The sequence below is a fragment of the Phoxinus phoxinus genome (genome assembly GCF_949152265.1).
Source record: "Phoxinus phoxinus genome assembly, chromosome: 1".
NCBI classification, from domain to species: Eukaryota; Metazoa; Chordata; class Actinopteri; order Cypriniformes; family Leuciscidae; genus Phoxinus; species Phoxinus phoxinus.
In genome coordinates this window covers 282,213-305,292 of record NC_136876.1, presented here as the reverse complement: position 1 = coordinate 305,292, position 23,080 = coordinate 282,213, and the positions used below count along the sequence as shown (strand labels likewise).

Here is a 23,080-nt window from a genome sequence, read left to right as displayed (position 1 = left end):
GCATTACATTAGTGTTACTCAAACACACACCTGTGACTGCATTACATTAGTGTTACACAAACACACTCCTGTGACCGCATTACAGTAGTGTTACACAAACACACTCCTGTGACTGCATTACATTAGTGTTACTCAAACACACTCCTGTGACCGCATTACATTAGTGTTACACAAACACACACCTGTGACCGCATTACATTAGTGTTACTCAAACACACACCTGTGACTGCATTACATTAGTGTTACTCAAACACACACCTGTGACTGCATTATATTAGTGTTACACAAACACACTCCTGTGACCGCATTACATTAGTGTTACTCAAACACACACCTGTGACTGCATTATATTAGTGTTACACAAACACACTCCTGTGACCGCATTACATTAGTGTTACACAAACACACACCGGTGACTGCATTACATTAGTGTTTTTTTAAATATAGTAACCATAAAGGCCCCGAAGCCGTGATGTACCTGTACATGAGTAGTGAGAGTAAACAGCTGAGGGGTTCTTCTCGGCTCGGCTCGCCTCAGCTGCTCTCACTGTACAGCCCGGCTGCGGGGCTCGTGTCTTTATTTGATGGAATATTGCAGTGTTCACTGTACATGATTTATGGGTGTTTTAATCATCTTGAATCAGAATAAGTTTCTCTCGCAGCATCTCTTCTCTTCTTTGGTGATGAGGGCGGGGCAACCTGTCACTCACGTGAGATTAGCCAATAGCAAACCACAACCATCCAATCAATTCCACAAAGACACAATCAAGCCCCGCCCACATGTGATCATGTTCATCCAGAAGCGTTTCTCTCAGATTCGGTTCCGTTCATTAATCGGCTCCATATTTGTATAGCGCGCTAGTGTAAATATACGGACAGATGTTTGACAGACACATTAGTAGTAACTGCAGCTGTTCTCATATCCTCAGATATTCATCACCATCATGACTGAAAACTCTTACAAATAATAAAGGTGTTTCTCAGCATAGAAGAACATTCAGGTTCCACAGAGAACCGTGAACACTTAACCTTTCTCCGCCACAAAGAGCCCTCTATGCAAAGAAAGGTTCCAGGTAAAGCGTTGTTTGTGTGTGAGTGTGATGATGTGATTCCTCAGATGTGCGCGTCAGACGCGTGCGTGATGTATGCGGTGCGCGCGTGAGGGGGGGGGCGCGTGGACCGCTCAAGCTCCTCTCGCTGTTCCTGACGCGAGAAAGAGAAAGACAAAAGGGAAAAAAACGTTAGCGACTCCGTGTCGGTGGAGTTCGAGGCCCGGTCGGTTCCGTGAGGCGGGTGAGCTCGGCGCGGGAGCCGCGGATCGGTGCAGGGGAGCGGGGGAGCACGGGACTCGAGCCCGGGGACATCAGACGGGCCTGTCCGGTAAAAACAGCACATTATCAGACATCTGTGTGTGTGTGTGTGTGTGTTTACTGTGGCGTTGTTGTGTGTTTGCAGCATCAGGGATCCGCTCATCGTGTTCGCGATTCGCCTCAGGAACGCGTTTATATTCAGGGAACGCGAGCGTCGATGTGTGTCGCGCTCGCTCCTCTGACGCGTTCATAAATCTACGGATTGAACGCGTTTATTCGGTGTTTGTGCGCGAATCTGAGCCATGCTAAAGAGCTAATGCTAATGTGCTGTGAGAAACCAGCAGAATAGAGCAGAATGGAGGAGGTTTGAGTTCTAGATGTTTCCACCAATATCATGTCGGGTCCTGCATTAACTCCAGATTCTGATGTTATCTTATGAACACACACAGTGATAGTGTCACTGCAAACTCATCATCAGCGTCATCATCTTTGTTGTTGTTGTTATTGTTATTATTTCAGCCAAAAAATCTCAGATAATGACAGATGTCAAATTAAACTATACACACACACACACAAATTATTACATGCACACTCACAATATTACACACACGTTATTATACACACGCTATTACATACACACACTCACACACATTAGTACATACACTCACCCACACTCTCTCTCTCACACACACACACACACATATTATTACATGCACACTCACAATATTACACACACGTTATTATACACACGTGACACGTTATTACATACACACACTCACACACATTAGTAGGCCTACATACACTCACACACACTCACTCTCTCTCCCTCTCACTCACACACACATTATTACACGCACATTCATTACTCACATTACACAAACACATACTCACACACACACTCACGCACATTACACAAACACACGCATTACACACATTTTTGCACGCTTATTATTACACACACAGGTTAGCGGGTCACTCACACACACACACACACACACACACACTGGTAAATGGATCACACGCTCTCACAAACACTCACTGGTTAACGGACTCATAAACTCACAGGTATTGTGTGAGAGAAACACACACTCATAAACTCACTCTCTCACACACACACCACAGGTATTGTGTGAGAGAAACACACTCATAAACGCACTCTCTCACACACACACCACAGGTATTGTGTGAGAGAAACACACACTCATAAACGCACTCTCTCACACACACACCACAGGTATTGTGTGAGAGAAACACACACTCATAAACGCACTCTCACACACACACCACAGGTATTGTGTGGAAGAAACACACACTCATAAATGCACTCTCACACACACACCACAGGTATTGTGTGAGAGAAACACACACTCATAAACGCACTCTCACACACACACCACAGGTATTGTGTGAGAGAAACACACACTCATAAACGCACTCTCTCACACACACACCACAGGTATTGTGTGAGAGAAACACACACTCATAAACGCACTCTCACACACACACCACAGGTATTGTGTGAGAGAAACACACACTCATAAACGCACTCTCTCACACACACACTACAGGTATTGTGTGAGAGAAACACACACTCATAAACGCACTCTCACACACACTACAGGTATTGTGTGAGAGAAACACACACTCATAAACGCACTCTCACACACACACCACAGGTATTGTGTGAGAGAAACACACACTCATAAACGCACTCTCACACACACACCACAGGTATTGTGTGAGAGAAACACACACTCATAAACGCACTCTCACACACACACACACACACCACAGGTATTGTGTGAGAGAAACACACACTCATAAACGCACTCTCACACACACACACACACACCACAGGTATTGTGTGAGAGAAACACACACTCATAAACGCACTCTCAAACACACACCACAGGTATTGTGTGAGAGAAACACACACTCATAAACGCACTCTCACACACACACACCACAGGTATTGTGTGAGAGAAACACACACTCATAAACGCACTCTCACACACACACACACACACACACCACAGGTATTGTGTGAGAGAAACACACACTCATAAACGCACTCTCAAACACACACCACAGGTATTGTGTGGAAGAAACACACACTCATAAACGCACTCTCAAACACACACCACAGGTATTGTGTGGAAGAAACACACACTCATAAACGCACTCTCAAACACACACCACAGGTATTGTGTGGAAGAAACACACACTCATAAACGCACTCTCACACACACACACACACACACACACACACACACACCACAGGTATTGTGTGAGAGAAACACACACTCATAAACGCACTCTCAAACACACACCACAGGTATTGTGTGGAAGAAACACACACTCATAAACGCACTCTCAAACACACACCACAGGTATTGTGTGGAAGAAACACACACTCATAAACGCACTCTCACACACACACCACAGGTATTGTGTGAGAGAAACACACACTCATAAACGCACTCTCACACACACACCACAGGTATTGTGTGAGAGAAACACACACTCATAAACGCACTCTCACACACACACCACAGGTATTGTGTGAGAGAAACACACACTCATAAACGCACTCACACACACACACAACAGGTATTGTGTGAGAGAAACACACACGTGTCAACATGACTAATGATGCCATTAAAGAGCCTCATTACAGACGCTGCTAATTAAACTCCGTAGATGCGTGATCCAGAGGCATGCTGGGAAACGCGCGCCTCACCCTGGAGTGCGGTAGCGGTGGGAATCTTTTGGAATCCCGCGATTCGATTTTATTCAAATCGAGCAACGAACAGCAGAGAAATGAACAGCAGCTGTTAGTCCCAATCGAGCGGAAGTTGTTTAGTTGAAGCGACACACACACCTCATCACTGCGCTAATTTAAGCTAGCGTCCATATTCACGTCTCTCGCCACGAGTCGCGCTTCTGCATCGCTAGAACGAGTGATAGACAGATCTTGGAGAGGAAGAGTGTATCATCTGGATCTCTGCGTCTGCACGTCCCTGATCAGCGGCCGATCGTTTGCGTTAGAGGAATATAATACGCCATTGCATTCTCAATGTTATTACTTTAGCCTCAGATGCAGGACATGTTCGTTCTCTTTTCTAGACGGTGTTTGTTCGCTTGCACACCGCGCTGAACGTGCTTCTTGTGTCAAAATAGAGTACCTGTACACGGAAAGATCGCAAGAAAAGCTTTACTTGCACGATCACATGTCTCGATCACATGTCTCGATCACATGTCTCTGATCACATGTCTCTGATCACATGTCTCTGATCACATGTCTCGATCACATGTCTCTGATCACATGTCTCGATCACATGTCTCTGATCACATGTCTCGATCACATGTCTCTGATCACATGTCTCGATCACATGTCTCTGATCACATGTCTCGATCACATGTCTCGATCACATGTCTCTGATCACATGTCTCTGATCACATGTCTCGATCACATGTCTCTGATCACATGTCTCGATCACATGTCTCTGATCACATGTCTCGATCACATGTCTCGATCACATGTCTCTGATCACATGTCTCTGATCACATGTCTCTGATCACATGTCTCTGATCACATGTCTCGATCACATGTCTCTGATCACATGTCTCGATCACATGTCTCGATCACATGTCTCTGATCACATGTCTCTGAGCACATGTCTCTGATCACATGTCTCTGATCACGTCTCTGATCACATGTCTCGATCACATGTCTCTGATCACATGTCTCGATCACATGTCTCTGATCACATGTCTCTGATCACATGTCTCTGATCACATGTCTCTGATCACATGTCTCTGATCACATGTCTCGATCACATGTCTCTGATCACATGTCTCGATCACATGTCTCTGATCACATGTCTCTGATCACATGTCTCTGATCACATGTCTCTGATCACATGTCTCTGATCACATGTCTCTGATCACATGTCTCGATCACATGTCTCTGATCACATGTCTCTGATCACATGTCTCTGATCACATGTCTCTGATCACATGTCTCGATCACATGTCTCTGATCACATGTCTCTGATCACATGTCTCGATCACATGTCTCTGATCACATGTCTCTGATCACATGTTTCTGATCACATGTCTCTGATCACATGTCTCTGATCACATGTCTCTGATCACATGTCTCGATCACATGTCTCTGATCACATGTCTCTGATCACATGTCTCTGATCACATGTCTCGATCACATGTCTCTGATCACATGTCTCTGATCACATGTCTCTGATCACATGTCTCGATCACATGTCTCGATCACATGTCTCTGATCACATGTCTCTGATCACATGTCTCGATCACATGTCTCGATCACATGTCTCTGATCACATGTCTCTGATCACATGTCTCGATCACATGTCTCTGATCACATGTCTCTGATCACATGTCTCGATCACATGTCTCGATCACATGTCTCTGATCACATGTCTCGATCACATGTCTCTGATCACATGTCTCTGATCACATGTCTCTGATCACATGTCTCGATCACATGTCTCTGATCACATGTCTCGATCACATGTCTCGATCACATGTCTCTGATCACATGTCTCGATCACATGTCTCGATCACATGTCTCTGATCACATGTCTCTGATCACATGTTTCTGATCACATGTCTCTGATCACATGTCTCTGATCACATGTCTCTGATCACATGTCTCGATCACATGTCTCTGATCACATGTCTCTGATCACATGTCTCTGATCACATGTCTCTGATCACATGTCTCTGATCACATGTCTCGATCACATGTCTCTGATCACATGTCTCTGATCACATGTCTCGATCACATGTCTCTGATCACATGTCTCTGATCACATGTTTCTGATCACATGTCTCTGATCACATGTCTCTGATCACATGTCTCTGATCACATGTCTCGATCACATGTCTCTGATCACATGTCTCTGATCACATGTCTCTGATCACATGTCTCGATCACATGTCTCTGATCACATGTCTCTGATCACATGTCTCTGATCACATGTCTCGATCACATGTCTCGATCACATGTCTCGATCACATGTCTCTGATCACATGTCTCTGATCACATGTCTCTGATCACATGTCTCTGATCACATGTCTCTGATCACATGTCTCGATCACATGTCTCTGATCACATGTCTCTGATCACATGTCTCTGAGCACATGTCTCTGATCACATGTCTCTGATCACATGTCTCGATCACATGTCTCGATCACATGTCTCGATCACATGTCTCTGATCACATGTCTCTGATCACATGTCTCGATCACATGTCTCTGATCACATGTCTCTGATAACATGTCTCTGAGCACATGTCTCTGATCACATGTCTCTGATCACATGTCTCTGATCACATGTCTCGATCACATGTCTCGATCACATGTCTCTGATCACATGTCTCTGATCACATGTCTCTGATCACATGTCTCGATCACATGTCTCGATCACATGTCTCTGATCACATGTCTCTGATCACATGTCTCTGATCACATGTCTCGATCACATGTCTCGATCACATGTCTCTGATCACATGTCTCTGATCACATGTTTCTGATCACATGTCTCTGATCACATGTCTCTGATCACATGTCTCTGAGCACATGTCTCTGATCACATGTCTCTGATCACATGTCTCTGATCACATGTCTCGATCACATGTCTCGATCACATGTCTCTGATCACATGTCTCTGATCACATGTCTCGATCACATGTCTCTGATCACATGTCTCTGATCACATGTCTCTGATCACATGTCTCTGATCACATGTCTCGATCACATGTCTCGATCACATGTCTCGATCACATGTCTCTGATCACATGTCTCTGATCACATGTCTCTGATCACATGTCTCTGATCACATTCTCTGAGCACATGTCTCTGATCACATGTCTCGATCACATGTCTCTGATCACATGTCTCTGATCACATGACTCGATCACATGTCTCGATCACATGTCTCTGATCACATGTCTCTGATCACATGTCTCTGATCACATGTCTCGATCACATGTCTCTGATCACATGTCTCGATCACATGTCTCGATCACATGTCTCGATCACATGTCTCTGATCACATGTCTCTGATCACATGTCTCTGATCACATGTCTCGATCACATGTCTCTGATCACGTCTCGATCACATGTCTCGATCACATGTCTCTGATCACATGTCTCTGAGCACATGTCTCTGATCACATGTCTCTGATCACATGTCTCTGATCACATGTCTCGATCACATGTCTCTGATCACATGTCTCGATCACATGTCTCGATCACATGTCTCTGATCACATGTCTCTGATCACATGTCTCTGATCACATGTCTCTGATCACATGTCTCTGATCACATGTCTCTGATCACATGTCTCGATCACATGTCTCTGATCACATGTCTCTGATCACATGTCTCTGATCACATGTCTCTGATCACATGTCTCGATCACATGTCTCTGATCACATGTCTCTGATCACATGTCTCTGATCACATGTCTCTGATCACATGTCTCTGAGCAGATTCCTAGAGATGTGAAGGAATATGAGCCGGTTGTGTGTTTCTGAGTTGTGTGTTTCTGAGTTGTGTGTTTCTCTGAGTTGTGTGTTTCTCTGAGTTGTGTTTTCTCTGAGTTGTGTTTTCTCTGAGTTGTGTTTCTGAGTTGTGTGTTTCTCTGAGTTGTGTGTTTCTGAGTTGTGTGTTTCTGAGTTGTGTGTTTCTCGGAGTGTTGTTTTCTCTGAGTTGTGTGTTTCTCTGAGTTGTGTGTTTCTCTGAGTTGTGTGTTTCTGAGTTGTGTGTTTCTGAGTTGTGTGTTTCTCTGAGTGTTGTTTTCTCTGAGTTGTGTGTTTCTCTGAGTTGTGTTTTCTCTGAGTTGTGTTTTCTCTGAGTTGTGTGTTTCTCTGAGTTGTGTTTTCTCTGAGTTGTGTGTTTCTCTGAGTTGTGTGTTTCTGAGTTGTGTGTTTCTCTGAGTTGTGTGTTTCTGAGTTGTTTCTGAGTTGTGTGTTTCTCTGAGTTGTGTGTTTCTGAGTTGTGTTTTGTCTGAGTTGTGTGTTTCTCTGAGTTGTGTGTTTCTGAGTTGTTTCTGAGTTGTGTGTTTCTCTGAGTTGTGTGTTTCTGAGTTGTGTGTTTCTGAGTTGTGTTTTGTCTGAGTTGTGTGTTTCTCTGAGTTGTGTGTTTCTGAGTTGTGTGTTTCTCTGAGTTGTGTGTTTCTGAGTTGTGTGTTTCTCTGAGTTGTGTGTTTCTCTGAGTTGTGTGTTTCTCTGAGTTGTGAGTTTCTGAGTTGTGAGTTTCTGAGTGACAAAGTTCTCGTCCGGTGTGTGCGATAACTCGAGTTGTCATCGACGCGGCGCTTCTCGTCCGGTGTGCGATACCTCGAGTTGTCATAGACGCGGCGCTTCTCGTCCGGTGTGTGCGATACCTCGAGTTGTCATAGACGCGGCGCTTCTCGTCCGGTGTGCGATACCTCGAGTTGTCACAGACGCGGCGCTTCTCGTCCGGTGTGTGCGATACCTCGAGTTGTCATAGATGCGGCGCTTCTCGTCCGGTGTGTGCGATACCTCGAGTTGTCACAGACGCGGCGCTTCTCGTCCGGTGTGTGCGATACCTCGAGTTGTCATAGATGCGGCGCTTCTCGTCCGGTGTGCGATACCTCGAGTTGTCACAGACGCGGCGCTTCTCGTCCGGTGTGTGCGATACCTCGAGTTGTCATAGACGCGGCGCTTCTCGTCCGGTGTGTGCGATACCTCGAGTTGTCATAGATGCGGCGCTTCTCGTCCGGTGTGTGCGATACCTCGAGTTGTCATAGACGCGGCGCTTCTCGTCCGATGTGCGATACCTCGTGTTGTCATAGACGCGGCGCTTCTCGTCCGGTGTGCGATACCTCGAGTTGTCATAGACGCGGCGCTTCTCGTCCGGTGTGTGCGATACCTCGTGTTGTCATAGACGCGGCGCTTCTCGTCCGGTGTGCGATACCTCGAGTTGTCATCGACGCGGCGCTTCTCGTCCGGTGTGTGCGATACCTCGAGTTGTCATAGACGCGGCGCTTCTCGTCGGGTGTGCGATACCTCGAGTTGTCATAGACGCGGCGCTTCTCGTCCGGTGTGCGATACCTCGAGTTGTCATAGACGCGGCGCTTCTCGTCCGGTGTGTGCGATACCTCGAGTTGTCATAGACGCGGCGCTTCTCGTCCGGTGTGTGCGATACCTCGAGTTGTCATCGACGTGGCGCTTCTCGTCCGGTGTGCGATACCTCGAGTTGTCATAGACGCGGCGCTTCTCGTCCGGTGTGTGCGATACCTCGAGTTGTCATAGACGCGACGCTTCTCGTCCGGTGTGTGACCTCGAGTTGTCATAGACGCGGCGCTTCTCGTCCGGTGTGTGATACCTCGAGTTGTCATAGACGCGGCGCTTCTCGTCCGGTGTGTGCGATACCTCGAGTTGTCATCGACGCGGCGCTTCTCGTCCGGTGTGTGCGATACCTCGAGTTGTCATCGACGCGGCGCTTCTCGTCCGGTGTGTGCGATACCTCGAGTTGTCATAGACGCGGCGCTTCTCGTCCGGTGTGTGCGATACCTCGAGTTGTCATCGACGCGGCGCTTCTCGTCCGGTGTGTGCGATACCTCGAGTTGTCATCGATGCGGCGCTTCTCGTCCGGTGTGCGATACCTCGAGTTGTCATAGACGCGGCGCTTCTAGTCCGGTGTGTGCGATACCTCGAGTTGTCATAGACGCGGCGCTTCTCGTCCGGTGTGCGATACCTCGAGTTGTCATAGACGCGGCGCTTCTCGTCCGGTGTGTGCGATACCTCGAGTTGTCATAGACGCGGCGCTTCTCGTCCGGTGTGTGCGATACCTCGAGTTGTCATAGACGCGACGCTTCTCGTCCGGTGTGTGCGATACCTCGAGTTGTCATCGACGCGGCGCTTCTCGTCCGGTGTGTGCGATACCTCGAGTTGTCATCGATGCGGCGCTTCTCGTCCGGTGTGTGCGATACCTCGAGTTGTCATAGACGCGGCGCTTCTCGTCCGGTGTGCGATACCTCGAGTTGTCATAGACGCGGCGCTTCTCGTCCGGTGTGTGCGATACCTCGAGTTGTCATCGATGCGGCGCTTCTCGTCCGGTGTGCGATACCTCGAGTTGTCATAGACGCGGCGCTTCTCGTCCGGTGTGTGCGATACCTCGAGTTGTCATAGACGCGGCGCTTCTCGTCCGGTGTGCGATACCTCGAGTTGTCATAGACGCGGCGCTTCTCGTCCGGTGTGTGCGATACCTCGAGTTGTCATAGACGCGGCGCTTCTCGTCCGGTGTGTGCGATACCTCGAGTTGTCATAGACGCGACGCTTCTCGTCCGGTGTGTGCGATACCTCGAGTTGTCATCGACGCGGCGCTTCTCGTCCGGTGTGTGCGATACCTCGAGTTGTCATCGATGCGGCGCTTCTCGTCCGGTGTGTGCGATACCTCGAGTTGTCATAGACGCGGCGCTTCTCGTCCGGTGTGCGATACCTCGAGTTGTCATAGACGCGGCGCTTCTCGTCCGGTGTGTGCGATACCTCGAGTTGTCATAGACGCGGCGCTTCTCGTCCGGTGTGCGATACCTCGAGTTGTCATAGACGCGGCGCTTCTCGTCCGGTGTGTGCGATACCTCGAGTTGTCATAGACGCGGCGCTTCTCGTCCGGTGTGTGCGATACCTCGAGTTGTCATAGACGCGGCGCTTCTCGTCCGGTGTGTGCGATACCTCGAGTTGTCATCGATGCGGCGCTTCTCGTCCGGTGTGCGATACCTCGAGTTGTCATAGACGCGGCGCTTCTCGTCCGGTGTGTGATACCTTGATGGGTAGCGATGTAATTACTTCAGTGGCGCACTGATATTGGTCCAAACTGAGAAACGGTCTGAATAATAGCGCGATTTCGTTCCGCTTTCATTGCGCTTGTCATTTGATGTTGGGCAACGTTGTGGTGGTTGCGTCAGCGCGCGCATTTGAATGGAAATATTGAACGGCATATCGAACATTTTTTATATCGTTACCGACAATGGTGTACCGTCGATAAATACCGATACCGTTTTATCGCCCAGCCCTACTCTACACACACCGCGCCGCGGGTCCTTCATACACAATATTTACACACACACACACACAATATCCACACACACACACCGCGGGTCCTTCATACACAATATCCACACACACACAATATCCACACACACACACACACAATATCCACATACACAATATCCACACACACTGTACACACACAATATCCACACACACACACACACACACACACACAATATCCACACAAACAAACAATATCCACACACAATATCCACACAAACAAACAATATCCACACACAATATCCACACACACACAATATCCTCACACACACACAATATCCACACACACACAATATCCACACACACACAATATCCTCACACACACACAATATCCACACACAAACAATATCCACACACACACAAACAATATCCACACACACACAATATCCTCACACACACACAATATCCCCCCACACACACAATATCTACACACACTAGGGCTGCAACTAACGATTATTTTGATAATCGATTAATCGCTCGATTATTTTTACGATTAATCGGTTTATTCACTTATATTTTAGTTTTGCCCATTTTTCCCCAAGTAAATTATTAACAAAGGGTCTTTATCATTCAACATAGACTTTTTAGAGATTTTAACCATTTTGCACTGTCATATCCTCATCAAAAACATACCTGGAGTTGTGTTTTATTATGTGTTAGTAATCCTTCGTTGAACTCTTCTGCAATCAAAACACTGACCCATACGTACTCTAGCAAATCTCACAAGGAGATTTCAAATCATGTTTTCACCATGGCAGTCCTTAGGGCTCCTAAAGTAGTTCAACATCCTGAGCAAAGCTTATCAAGGAATCTTTCTGAAAAAATATTCACGAAGAATAAGAATAAAACTGAATAAAATTGAGAGGCACATGTTTATATGAGAGGCGCGTGCGCGCACAAACTCTCGATGCACATACTCAATGAGACGCGAGCACACACACACACAGGTGTTGGCTGCAAAGATGAAGATGACAATGCTAATTCGTGATCTCTGCAGTAATAGTGATCGCGCGCGCCTATAGAGAGAAGGCCAGTTCAGTAGTGCAGAGTTTACAGGTTACTCTTCTTTTTTGAAGGCTCAAAGTAAAGTGCTCCCCCACTTTCGGATGACTTCGTTCGATTACTCGAGCTTACTCCACTGCCGCTGCCTCCGCCATCTCGCTGAATGCTGCAGAGACGCTGTGCGGGAAGCACGTGACATAAAACGAGGCCAGCTATTCGCTACTTCTCCTGCTGTACTGGCTGAGTAAAACCTTCGGTGGCTCATTACTGCCACACTTTGGTCACCGCAGATTTAAAATATGCACCGCTTACGGCAAATAAATGTTATTTAGCAACTAATCGATGACTAAATTAGTTGACAACTATTTTAATAATCGATTTTAATCGATTAAATCGATTAGTTGTTTCAGCTCTAACACACACACAATGTCCCACCACACACACACACACACTATATGTGTCTGATACCCATACTGGTACCCGTATCGGTGCATCCCTACTCTTCTTGACTAAGTGCCCTTGGGTTATTTGGTTGTTAAAAAATATGAATGTAGCACTAAAGCAAAGATTTACATTGATATATGCTGTGTTTTCCCTGTGCTTTCAGACCGTCTCAAGCTTCCTGTTTCAAGAGCGAGAGCAAGACACTATCCTACTGAAAGGATCGGATGAAACGAGCAACTGGATGGCATGTTACTGACTATGGAAAACCTGGAGCTAGGACCAGCTAGGCTGAAGAACACCGTACTGTAAGGATTGGACGAGCAAAGAAACAAAACAACAATCCTGCTGGAGTGGAACTAACATGGGAAAGGACAAATGTTTGGAAGCAGCTGGAAAATATTTGTTGGCAAAGACCTCACTGAAACATTAATTGAGAGAGTGCAGAAAATCCCTGTTACACAGGAAATATGAAAAAAAATCATGATCTTGAAGTATTGATCTTTCTCGAGCTCTTTTCAGTGTCAGTGAATACATGTGCCAACTGGAGTCATATTTTCTCTTTTCTGGTTGCAAACCAGTTGATGAACTATTATAATCCGAATGCATGGCTGCTACCCACATCCATTCGCACAGTTACCAAACGGCAAAGAGACGTGTCACACTACAGTATCAAGATATTGACATTATCGTAATGAAACGTAATTGAGTTGTAATTTTGGTGGAGAATTTTTACCTCTTGGCTAATAGACATTTTGTGACAATACTAATCTTTCATTATCTGAGCTATTTGGATCTAGTGCCAAGCCACAGTGGCAATTGTGACACCATTTTTGTGAATGAATTGCTGCTGCATTGCCCATCTTCACATTGTTTACTATTTACTTTTTAACTCGAGCAGCAAATTCAGCTCAAAGCTCAGTTTTGATTAGCAGACATTGCTGCTACATATGTGTCTTGGTTTCTTTAAATGCAGAGCTAATACTAAACATTCCAGTTTGCCATTTGGATCCTTATCGTAAGAAAGGTTACCAATTACAGCTTCTGCGAAACTCTAAAACACAAAAATGCAGAATTTTCCCAACAGTCCAGTCCCTATTCATCCAGGGTTTAGCCGGGGAGGAAGTGTTGTCAGTTCCCCGTATCCGGCCCACCCTTCAGACCTTCAGATATCCCCCAGAACCTCCGAGGACTACGCCATGCAGCAAGCTCAACCCAACCTGCAGAGTCACGGGCAGCTCCTGCACCTGCGGAGCCAACAGCATCTGCTACACGCTCCTGCTGTGCACGGCTATGGGTCCAGACGAGCACCTGGAGAGATGGCGCAGGGGAGCGCTCACAGTGCAGGAGGAGGAGGAGGGAACTCTTACCGTAAAGACAGTGTGGATTATTATTTCTCAGTGAGTGGGCGAGAAAGAAGCAGAAGAGGCGGAGCTGCGTATGGTGCGGGATTTAGGTACACGAACCTAGATGGACATGTTCCTCACCAGTACCCGCACTTATCTGGTTCAGGGTCGTCCTCTGGAATGGTTTCTCCCTACTCTATGGAGTATGGCTCCAGCAGTGGCTCTGCGGTTGGGAGTAGTAATAGCGGCAGCGCTGGTTCGTTTTCTCCTTCCCAGCAATACAGTATGGCTCATTCTACTTCAGTACAATCAGGTGCTCAAATGCATCAACGCCAGCATGGTCAGAAATATCCCTCACATCAAGGATTACACCAAGGTCAGCATCACCGGACGTACCCGCTTTCTGGAAACAGAATACCCCCTCAGTTCGGACACTACATTAATGCAACCTCAGGCTCTACTGGAATGTACAACTCTCCACCGCAGCGATACGACGTGATCAGCAACAGCAGTACGGATACCAAAATGAATAACTCGCCCAGTCAGTCTAATCCAAACACTCATACAAGTTCATCTGCTTCAAACAGCTGTGAGAATATGGGACAAAGCTACTCATCGTCTGCTCATCCTCCATATTCGCCCCAATCGCAGTCCCTTCACAAGCATGCTCCCAGTTCCCAGCGTAGCTCTCAGCACAGCACTGGAGCAGGTTATGACCCTTCCCTCAAAATGCAGCACCAAGGACACCTGCAGTCCAAACTCCCCCATTCATCGGTCTCCTCTAGCCCTGCTCTGCCTTCACAACCCTCTCAAGACCTTACCAAATCTCCTATGCATTCCCAAAGTCAACAGGCTCACATTCATCAGAACTTCAGTCCGATATCTAATCCCTCCCCTGCTCCATCTGCTATACAGTCTCCAAGTTGCAGCTCCTCCTCGTCTCCACTAATGGGGAGTTCAGAGGGGAATAGTGCAGCTACGCATATGCAGACGTCATCACACCCCTCTGTTTCAAACACTCGCAGCAGCCAAAGCCATGGACGCCTTCTGCAGGCCGTACCTCAGCTGAGCCCCACTCCCAATTCAAATAGCAGTATTAGTAGTTGTGGTAGCGGTGTAGGACCTAAAGTGTCTGGTTTGAACCACAGTGCAGGGATCGGTCACGCTTCCATGAGTCAGAACCGAATGGGACTAGGTCTTCGAGGCGGTCCAGGGGATGATGGCTCCCTGTATCCTCATGAAAAACTCTTGCAGGACCCTGGTCTAAATAGTCTAAATGCTTTGACCTCTCAAGTGGAAAATCTACCTAATACAGTGCAGCACATGCTGCTAACAGACACTGTGCTGCCTCAGAGGAAGAGCAGAGACAATGCACATCACCTTCAGATGCAGCAGGGATCTCAGTCTTTACCGGGCAACCAAAACAAATCTGGAAGTGCCATTGCCAGTGGTCAGACCTCAGCAAATGAAGAGAGTTCTGAGATGCTGGAAGCAAAAGGGAATCAGCAATTAGAATGCAAGAGAATTAGGCAGGCAAGTGGAACAAGCAATGAATCTGAGCCACAGAGCTACCCATCATCACAGAGTCAGGTGTCATCAGAACAGGCATTGGATCTCCAGGTCAACCCTAGAGTCATTTCAAGAGCTTCAAAACAGTCATCTACTAGAGAGTCTCAAACAAAGACACCAGAAACCCTGACGCCCTCCTCCTCTTCATCACCATCAGTTCATCCTTCTGCAGAACACAGCCCAAAACAACAGTTATATGCCCCTGCTCCACCATCTCCCATTCCCTCAGCACATCCGAACTGTGCAGAAAAACGAGACCCTGGTATTAATGATAATGGAATGAAGGTAAGAATGATCAAAATGATAAAAGATGAAGAAAGTGAAGTTGAAAGTGCAGATCCTCCCTGTGATAGAGAAAATTCAGAGAATAGACTATCAGTCTCTACCACACAGGATGAAGCGGAGACAGATGCACAACATTTTGAAAATCCAAGTAAAACTGTGAATGTTTCAGAGCAACATAATGTTGGAGGTGTTGGGGTTATTGTCTCTGCTCGTTCTGAACTGAATATTGAATCAAGCAAGCACACAGGAGCCAAATCTCCACGTTATGTTGTTTCTCATTACCCAAACAAACACAGCAATCCTGAGGAGCGACATGATGTCAATGTCTTAAGAGAGACAAGAAATCATAATGGAGAGGGTGAAGTGTGCATGGAAACATATGTGTCACAATATGATATTTCCCCTAAACAAGAATTTGGCCAAAACATCTCCTCTATTCAATCTCACCCAGTGTCATTTAAATACAGTAATCCTGAGGTACATTTCAATTCTGCAAAGAGCAAGGGAAAGTTAGGACTAGGGAGTGGTATGGGTGCAAATAGAAGCCAGAATTATCATCAGCTGCAGGCCAGCTATGGGTCTATTGCCAGAAAGGAGATTGGTGTTTTTGCTTTGGAGGGGGGGAGAGGTATCGTCTCAAGAAGTCAAGATAGCAGTTCTCAGTTTCAGCAATCGTTTCCAAGTCTTTTGCAAGAAGTCCTCCAAGGTCATCACTTAGATCGACGCTATGGACGTACCGACCAGACCCCTAGTGTTCATCAACAACCTCAAGATACATCCCAGCACCGTTATCAAAGTAGACTACCTTGCAGCATGGTTGAAAATTTGAGTTCACATTCAATGAGCTCTCAAACAATTATGGGTGGACTTAATGTCCAGTTCAGTCAAATGGCATCTGGAAAACCACCAAATACAAGTCAAAATCAGGGACCAGATAATGAGATGGTTTTAGGCCCTCCTCATCCCTCTTGGGATTCTGAAGCACACAAGCCCAATGTGACTCATGGGATTTCCTTAGAAAAAGGCAAAACCAGTCTGTCTCCAAGCCAGTCCACCCACATGCAGCAGTCTTTAGATCTCACAACAGGAGCCCCTCCAAAGCACATTAATTTGGCTGACTATTCTTTGCAGCACAGAAAACCCTCCAGATATGGTACCTCTCCTTCTGCTGTGGAACAACTGCTTTTACAGGAAGCTGAGCCACTGGCATGTAGTGTAGGTCCTATCAGTCACACTCAATCGCAGACATCCACGTCCTCAGGAAGGCGGTCAGTAATCTGCGATGTGTCTCCTTCTCGACGAACAACACCAGAAAGAGAGAGAGGACACTCTGTGACCACTGGACCCTCAGTCATTCAGCAGCCATTTTCCTCTTCTGGATCAAACGGTCAAGAATGCTGCAAGGAAGAAATAAAAGCAAAGAAAGCACAAAACAAGGAGGACTCATCAAAGATTGAAGCTGCATGCCGGAACACAGATGGTTACTGCAGCACGCCACCCAGTAAGGAATGTAATAAGCCCCTTCATTCCCCTGTAGATGTTGATTCTGATATAGAAAAGACCAGCAGTGCCAAAGGCAACAATGAAGCCACCAGCAACGTGCCATATCTTTCGCAAATGTCCTCGAATCCCTTGTCCTCACCACCGAGACACCAGTCATTTTCACAGGTAGTTGATCGTTTCAGAGCATATGGCTTCAGTGACACCATGGATGGACAAAAAATGATCTCCCATCCTACGCCTCATCGACCATTCCACACCATATCAGCATATTCTAAAACCACACCCTCTACTAGCAAGTTACAAGTTTTTCCACAGAGCTTACCCCCTCAAGACAGACCCGACTGGACTCCTGACAGGCAAAGGCTAAGAGGTATGGACAAGCATGTTCTTCAGAGACTCCCTGAACAAAAGTGTAAATCCCAATCCTCAAATGATATTCTGCCTAATCAGCATCACATATCTCGGCAGCACTCTTATCCCCGTTCACACTTTGACATGAAAATATGGGATACTTATTCTGAAAGAGATGGTGCTGGACAACCACCAACTGCAATGCCTCGTGAGCATGCTATTTCTCAACAAGTCACAAATACTGGCACTAAACTTAAAGAAGAGGACATCTCAGATAAGAGTGCAGAAGACACTGCCAAATCTTTCCACTCAGTGGCTTCAGCCGGTGCTATTAGCCCTGCAGGGCACACCGGTAAGGCTATCCAAGGCATTCAGCAGGGACAGAGACTAACTAAAACTGGAGCATCGGCTGAAACCAACCCTTTAATCATGAGAAGGAGAGTTAGATCTTTTATTTCTCCTATTCCAGCTAAGAGGCAGCATCAGGATGTTACAGGTCAGCGGCCAGGATCAGCTTATCACTCCCCATTATCTCAGTCCCACTCTGATTCTAGACATGCAATCAACAATTGTTCTAGCAGTACTGATACTCAGCCAAAATTGCATTCTCCTAAGACTCAGCATTCTATATCCAGTGCAAACTCACCTCCTCAGTCCAAAGCAAAGTTTCTTCCCCCAAAAAAGGGTCGTGGTCTAAAACTTGAGGCAATCGTGCAGAAAATTACTCCAAGTGTGAAAAAAAATGACTTCAACAACAGTCACGTGGAATCTGACTTCTTGGAAGTATCTCATTACACCTCTGACATGCCAGACCCTGAGGGTGGCACGTCGTTTGCTAGTGCTCCTCAAGGAGAGGAGGCCTGTTTATCTTACCTAGATGATTCTCATACTTTAGAGGATCTTATGCCATACAGACCAGTTGAAGATGCCTTCTCCTGTGATTCTCAGTCTCTCAAACCAGGTGCAACCGCTTCTAGCAGTTGTACCCTCAGAAGTTTGCCAAAAGATTTTGACTTTGGATTAGGTGCTGCTGTATCTTCAGGGTCTTTGGTGGGTGAAAATGATAAGGATGATTTTACTTTGTTAGGACCCCTTCCACCAGCTCCTCCATTACCTTGTCCTGTACAGGGATCCCCTCCTCCATCTTCATCTGCATTGTCTGATATACAGCAGTTCACAAACACGTATCAACAGCTGGAAACCCGGCGAAGCGAGCAGTCAGCTGCTAACCTGCTTAGGCAGAAACTGCAAGAGACTGGTATGGGCTTTGATGATTACCCAGGTGGGGATTACTATGGGACCACCACTGGCCAGAGCCCTGGGCACCACCTTCTGTCCAGAGCTTCTCAGCACCAGATGAATTCTCTCGGGTTGACATGTTCTGAGTCTAAACTATCAGATAGCATGGTGCCCAAAGGGTATTTCCCATCAGGGAAGAAAAAGGGTCGCCCAGTAGGCAGTGTGAATAAGCAGAAACGTGCCCAAGCACAAATTCAGAATGCAGCAACAAGCATACCTTCCTCTCCTCTCCCCTCACCTACAGCTGTACCTCAGTCTGTCCCAGTCCCAAACACAGCAGATGAAGTGCCCCAAGAATCAACACCACCTGAGCAGAACCCTAGTCCATGTGTTGTCCCTCCTGCTGAAACCCAGGTGGTGAAGGAGGATGTAGAGTGCGAAGAGACTCAGCCAGAGTTAGATTTGAAGCCTGCTAGACATAAACAGAGAAAGGGGAAGGATGGCAATGAGACTGCTGGTACAAGTGGCAATCAGAGAAGAAGAGGAATGGCTTCCAAAGAGGAGCTGGACACTCAAACGAGCGGTAGGGAAAGCATGAGCCTGTGTGGAATATTCCCAGATACCAGAAATAATGTTTTTGCTCCTTACATACATGTGGAAAAAAAGGTAGCAGAGATTGGGGCAGTCTGTACCATTATTAATGCAGAGGATGAAAAATCAAAAGGTGGAGGCAAAGCTTGTCACTTTGGGGCTGATGGCCCGTTAAATACCCAGCTGTCATCTCAGCTTGTGAGAAAAGAAAAGGAAAATGAAAGAACAAAAGAAAATTGGGTTTCAGAGCAAGTTGATTCTGCCTTGCAATCCGGGAAGATACTTCCAACGTCTGGATATGTTCTGTCAGGGCCTGTGATATCAGAGACTGGACACACTGGTCGCCTCCTATGCTGTCTTTGCCAGAAATGGGCCAACTACAAACATCTCGGGGATCTCTATGGTCCTTTTTACCCAGCTGAATATGCAGCCAAGCTCCCTAAGAATCCACCTCAAGTCCGACAAACCTTGTCCTACCATGGGGCAGCTACCACAGTTTGCAGTATGACATCCATTCCGACAGACTCGACTCCCCAGGATACAAGTTTACAGGACTCGCAGAATGTCAAGTCATATGTTAATAGCGATTGCACAGTAAGTCAGGCAACAAACCCAACATCCCCAGCCACCCCCATTGGCACTGTCTTTCCCAGCATGGGTGAAGAAATGGCTTTCCACAATGCTATGACCAGCAGCTCCCCCTTAAAGGTAACTGCTCACACCTGGGATCCGGCTACAGAACTGGTGAGTGGGCTGGGTACATCAAATGTACAAGAACTGGATAGTGAACTCGTACTGAAGCAGTTGCATGTCGAGAATTCCCAACAGAGGCCCCAGCACAGAAAACTGACATCCCATCCACGCTTCAAAAGAAGACATAAGTCCAGTGAAGATTTACCTCGAACTGTTCCCATCAACAGCAAAGCCTCCCTGCCCTTCCAGCCACCCCCACCCAGCCAGGACTCTCTGGGCCCCATGGCCCAACTTACCCAGCTCCCACTAGTGCCTCTGGACCCCGAGGAGCTGTGGGTGCACGAGGGCTGCATCGTGTGGACCAGTGGCGTATACCTGGTCAACGGGAGACTGTATGGCCTTCAGGAGGCACTAGATGGTGCTAGAGACACCGTGAGTAGAAAGTTCTGCCGCTTGTTTTAATATGTGGCTTATTGCTGTAACATTGACTTGTTGTTAATGTTAGTTCCTCTTTTCTCGTGATTAATTCCCCTCCTCAGAGCTGCTCCCATTGTGAGATGGTGGGCTCCACCCTGGGCTGCTACAGTAAAGGCTGCACCCTGAGGTACCACTACCTTTGTGCCATAGAAGCAGGTGAGATGTGGCATCACTGCGGGCTGCATTTGGTTTTATTAAAGCAAGTCTTTGTGATCAGATGTGAGGGACTGACATTCAGTGCTAAATAATATTGTTTTTACTCTCAATCTAAAGATTGCTCCCTAAATGAAGACAACTTTTCTCTGAGGTGTCCAAAGCACAAGGTAAGAGAGCAAGACTTCACAATTAATCTGGAAATGTGGTCAATCGAGGCCACAAATTAAGAATTTGTACCCATGACGTCAATTTAACTCATTTTAGTTAAATAGTTGCTACAAATTAAGAATTTGATCCCACGACTTATTAATTTGTTCCCTCGTTTTAGTGAATTTGTGGCCACGACTTGCTAATTCCTTCCCTTGTTTAAGTTAAATGGTGGCCACGACTTAATTTCCTTGTTTTAGTGAATCATGGGCAAAATTAAGAATTTGTTTCCCCAACTTAAGTTGTTCCCTCATTTTTTTTAAAATCTTGGCGATGATTTATTACTTTATGAAAAGTTATTTCATCAGTGTGACTATAAATGTGTTTCTGTGTACATATGCGTTCTGTTTGAACAGAGCAACAGAATTGCCAAGCCTGGAGCCGTGTACCTGGAGCAGTCAGAGAGAGGATGAACACACACACACACACCACACGAATCACGCACAGATCAGACGTGAGTGGACCCAATGTTGTGTTTGATTCTGTGACCTAAACCCGGTGCTGTCGTTGACCTGACTGTACCTGTGCTTCCCAGCAGAGAGAGAGATTCCTGACTGTGCGAGTTCAGCTGAAGTGGGAACGCCTTCATGCTTCGAGATCGGAGTTACCATGGTTACCGACGATTACATTTCGGAATGTAAAGTTCAAAGACTTTCTCAAAAGAACACTAATAACAGAGGTTTTCCATTCATCACCTGTTCTGTGGTGAACGATCCCTCGTGGAAAGGACAGAGCAGAAGATGGAGATGAAGAAACGCTAACTGCCTTTCAAAACATGACTTCAGTTCGCAACGTTTGACTTTTGAGTCCGCTGTTGTCATCTTTTATCTTTGTTAGTTCGTTGGAGCTCCGCATTGGGAACAAGAGAACTGAGTGAGGGAAGGGGACCATGTGGACAGAAGGAGAGAGAGGCAGTGTATTTACACCAGTTATATGTAGTATTTTATATCATAACTCATATTACCATTATTTTAAACATCACTATTGTTTATATCAGTATTTTAGACAGAATTCTGAGCGATTGATGGAATGTCCGTATCAGGAGGACCAGAATGTGACCCGTTATGACATCATACTCGTGACATCACGTGGAGCGGAAGTCCAGTTGCCACAGAGACTTTGTTGTCATGGAGATGCACATATATTGCCTTCGAAGGTGTGCCTGTGTGTGCGTGTGTGCGTGTGTGTGTGTGTGTGTGCGTGTGTGCGTGTGTAGCTTGTTCGTGTCTGTCTTTGCTCCTTTGATAAGTGTTCTTATTTTCCACCTCAAGGGTTTTGTGCTATAGATGAGAGAAAGGAGAATGGACATTGCGTTATTTTTCACAGTTGGGGAAGCTTTGGGATGAGAGGTAAAGCATCGGGACTCGTGAGTTACTCGTGAACGGGTCGAGACTAACATTCCTGCAGCGTTTCAAGGGAAAGCAGTGCAGATCTCCATCTCCAGAACAATCGCTGTCATTTTTCTAAAAAAATCTCCTGAAAATAAGAACGCAAAGAAAAGACTCCCCATATGAAAACAACATGTACTAGAAAACTGTCAATATGCTTCTGACTCATGAATACAGTTATACAATGGAGAGCTGCTGTGTGTGTGTGTGTGTGTGTCTGTTCACAATACTTGACTTCTGCGGTCTCAGATCCGTGCCAATGCGCAGAATAACCTGCTCTAACTTCACTATTCTGGCGTTGAAATAGAGATTTTGAAGTAGATTTTCACTGATATCTTATAACCCTTTAAAGACAGACCTACTATGAGCTGCAATTGTTCATCCACGGGAAGTGTTTC

General features: G+C 46.5%; 2 protein-coding genes across 3 annotated transcripts in view; one reads left to right on the top strand and one right to left on the bottom strand.

The window, feature by feature from the left end:
• The window catches only part of LOC307006888 (uncharacterized protein), a gene marked incomplete at its 3' end in the record, with an annotated part of 285,408 nt that overhangs the window by 166,258 nt on the left and 96,070 nt on the right, over positions 1 to 23,080 (bottom strand). The window lies entirely within an intron of this gene.
• Positions 1,129 to 22,878, top strand: tcf20 (transcription factor 20). Of its 2 annotated transcripts, none has more exons than XM_079636028.1 (6): positions 1,129 to 1,380; positions 13,044 to 20,886; positions 20,994 to 21,087; positions 21,205 to 21,254; positions 21,651 to 21,748; positions 21,833 to 22,878. In XM_079636028.1, the coding sequence occupies exons 2-5, from the start codon at positions 13,945 to 13,947 to the stop codon at positions 21,705 to 21,707; spliced, it is 7,143 nt and encodes a 2,380-aa protein (XP_079492154.1). In that variant the 5' UTR covers positions 1,129 to 1,380; positions 13,044 to 13,944; the 3' UTR covers positions 21,708 to 21,748; positions 21,833 to 22,878. The 2 variants fall into 2 exon arrangements, with proteins under 2 accessions (XP_079492154.1, XP_079492153.1); XM_079636027.1 differs by having other exon boundaries at positions 21,830 to 22,878.

Coding starts and splice junctions, on each gene's coding strand:
- tcf20 (XM_079636028.1), top strand. CDS start 13,945: ATGCAGAATTTTCCCAACAGTCCAGTCCCTATTCATCCAGGGTTTAGC. Junction 21,088..21,204: donor CCTTTGTGCCATAGAAGCAG/GTGAGATGTGGC, acceptor CTCAATCTAAAG/ATTGCTCCCTAAATGAAGAC. Junction 21,255..21,650: donor TGAGGTGTCCAAAGCACAAG/GTAAGAGAGCAA, acceptor CTGTTTGAACAG/AGCAACAGAATTGCCAAGCC.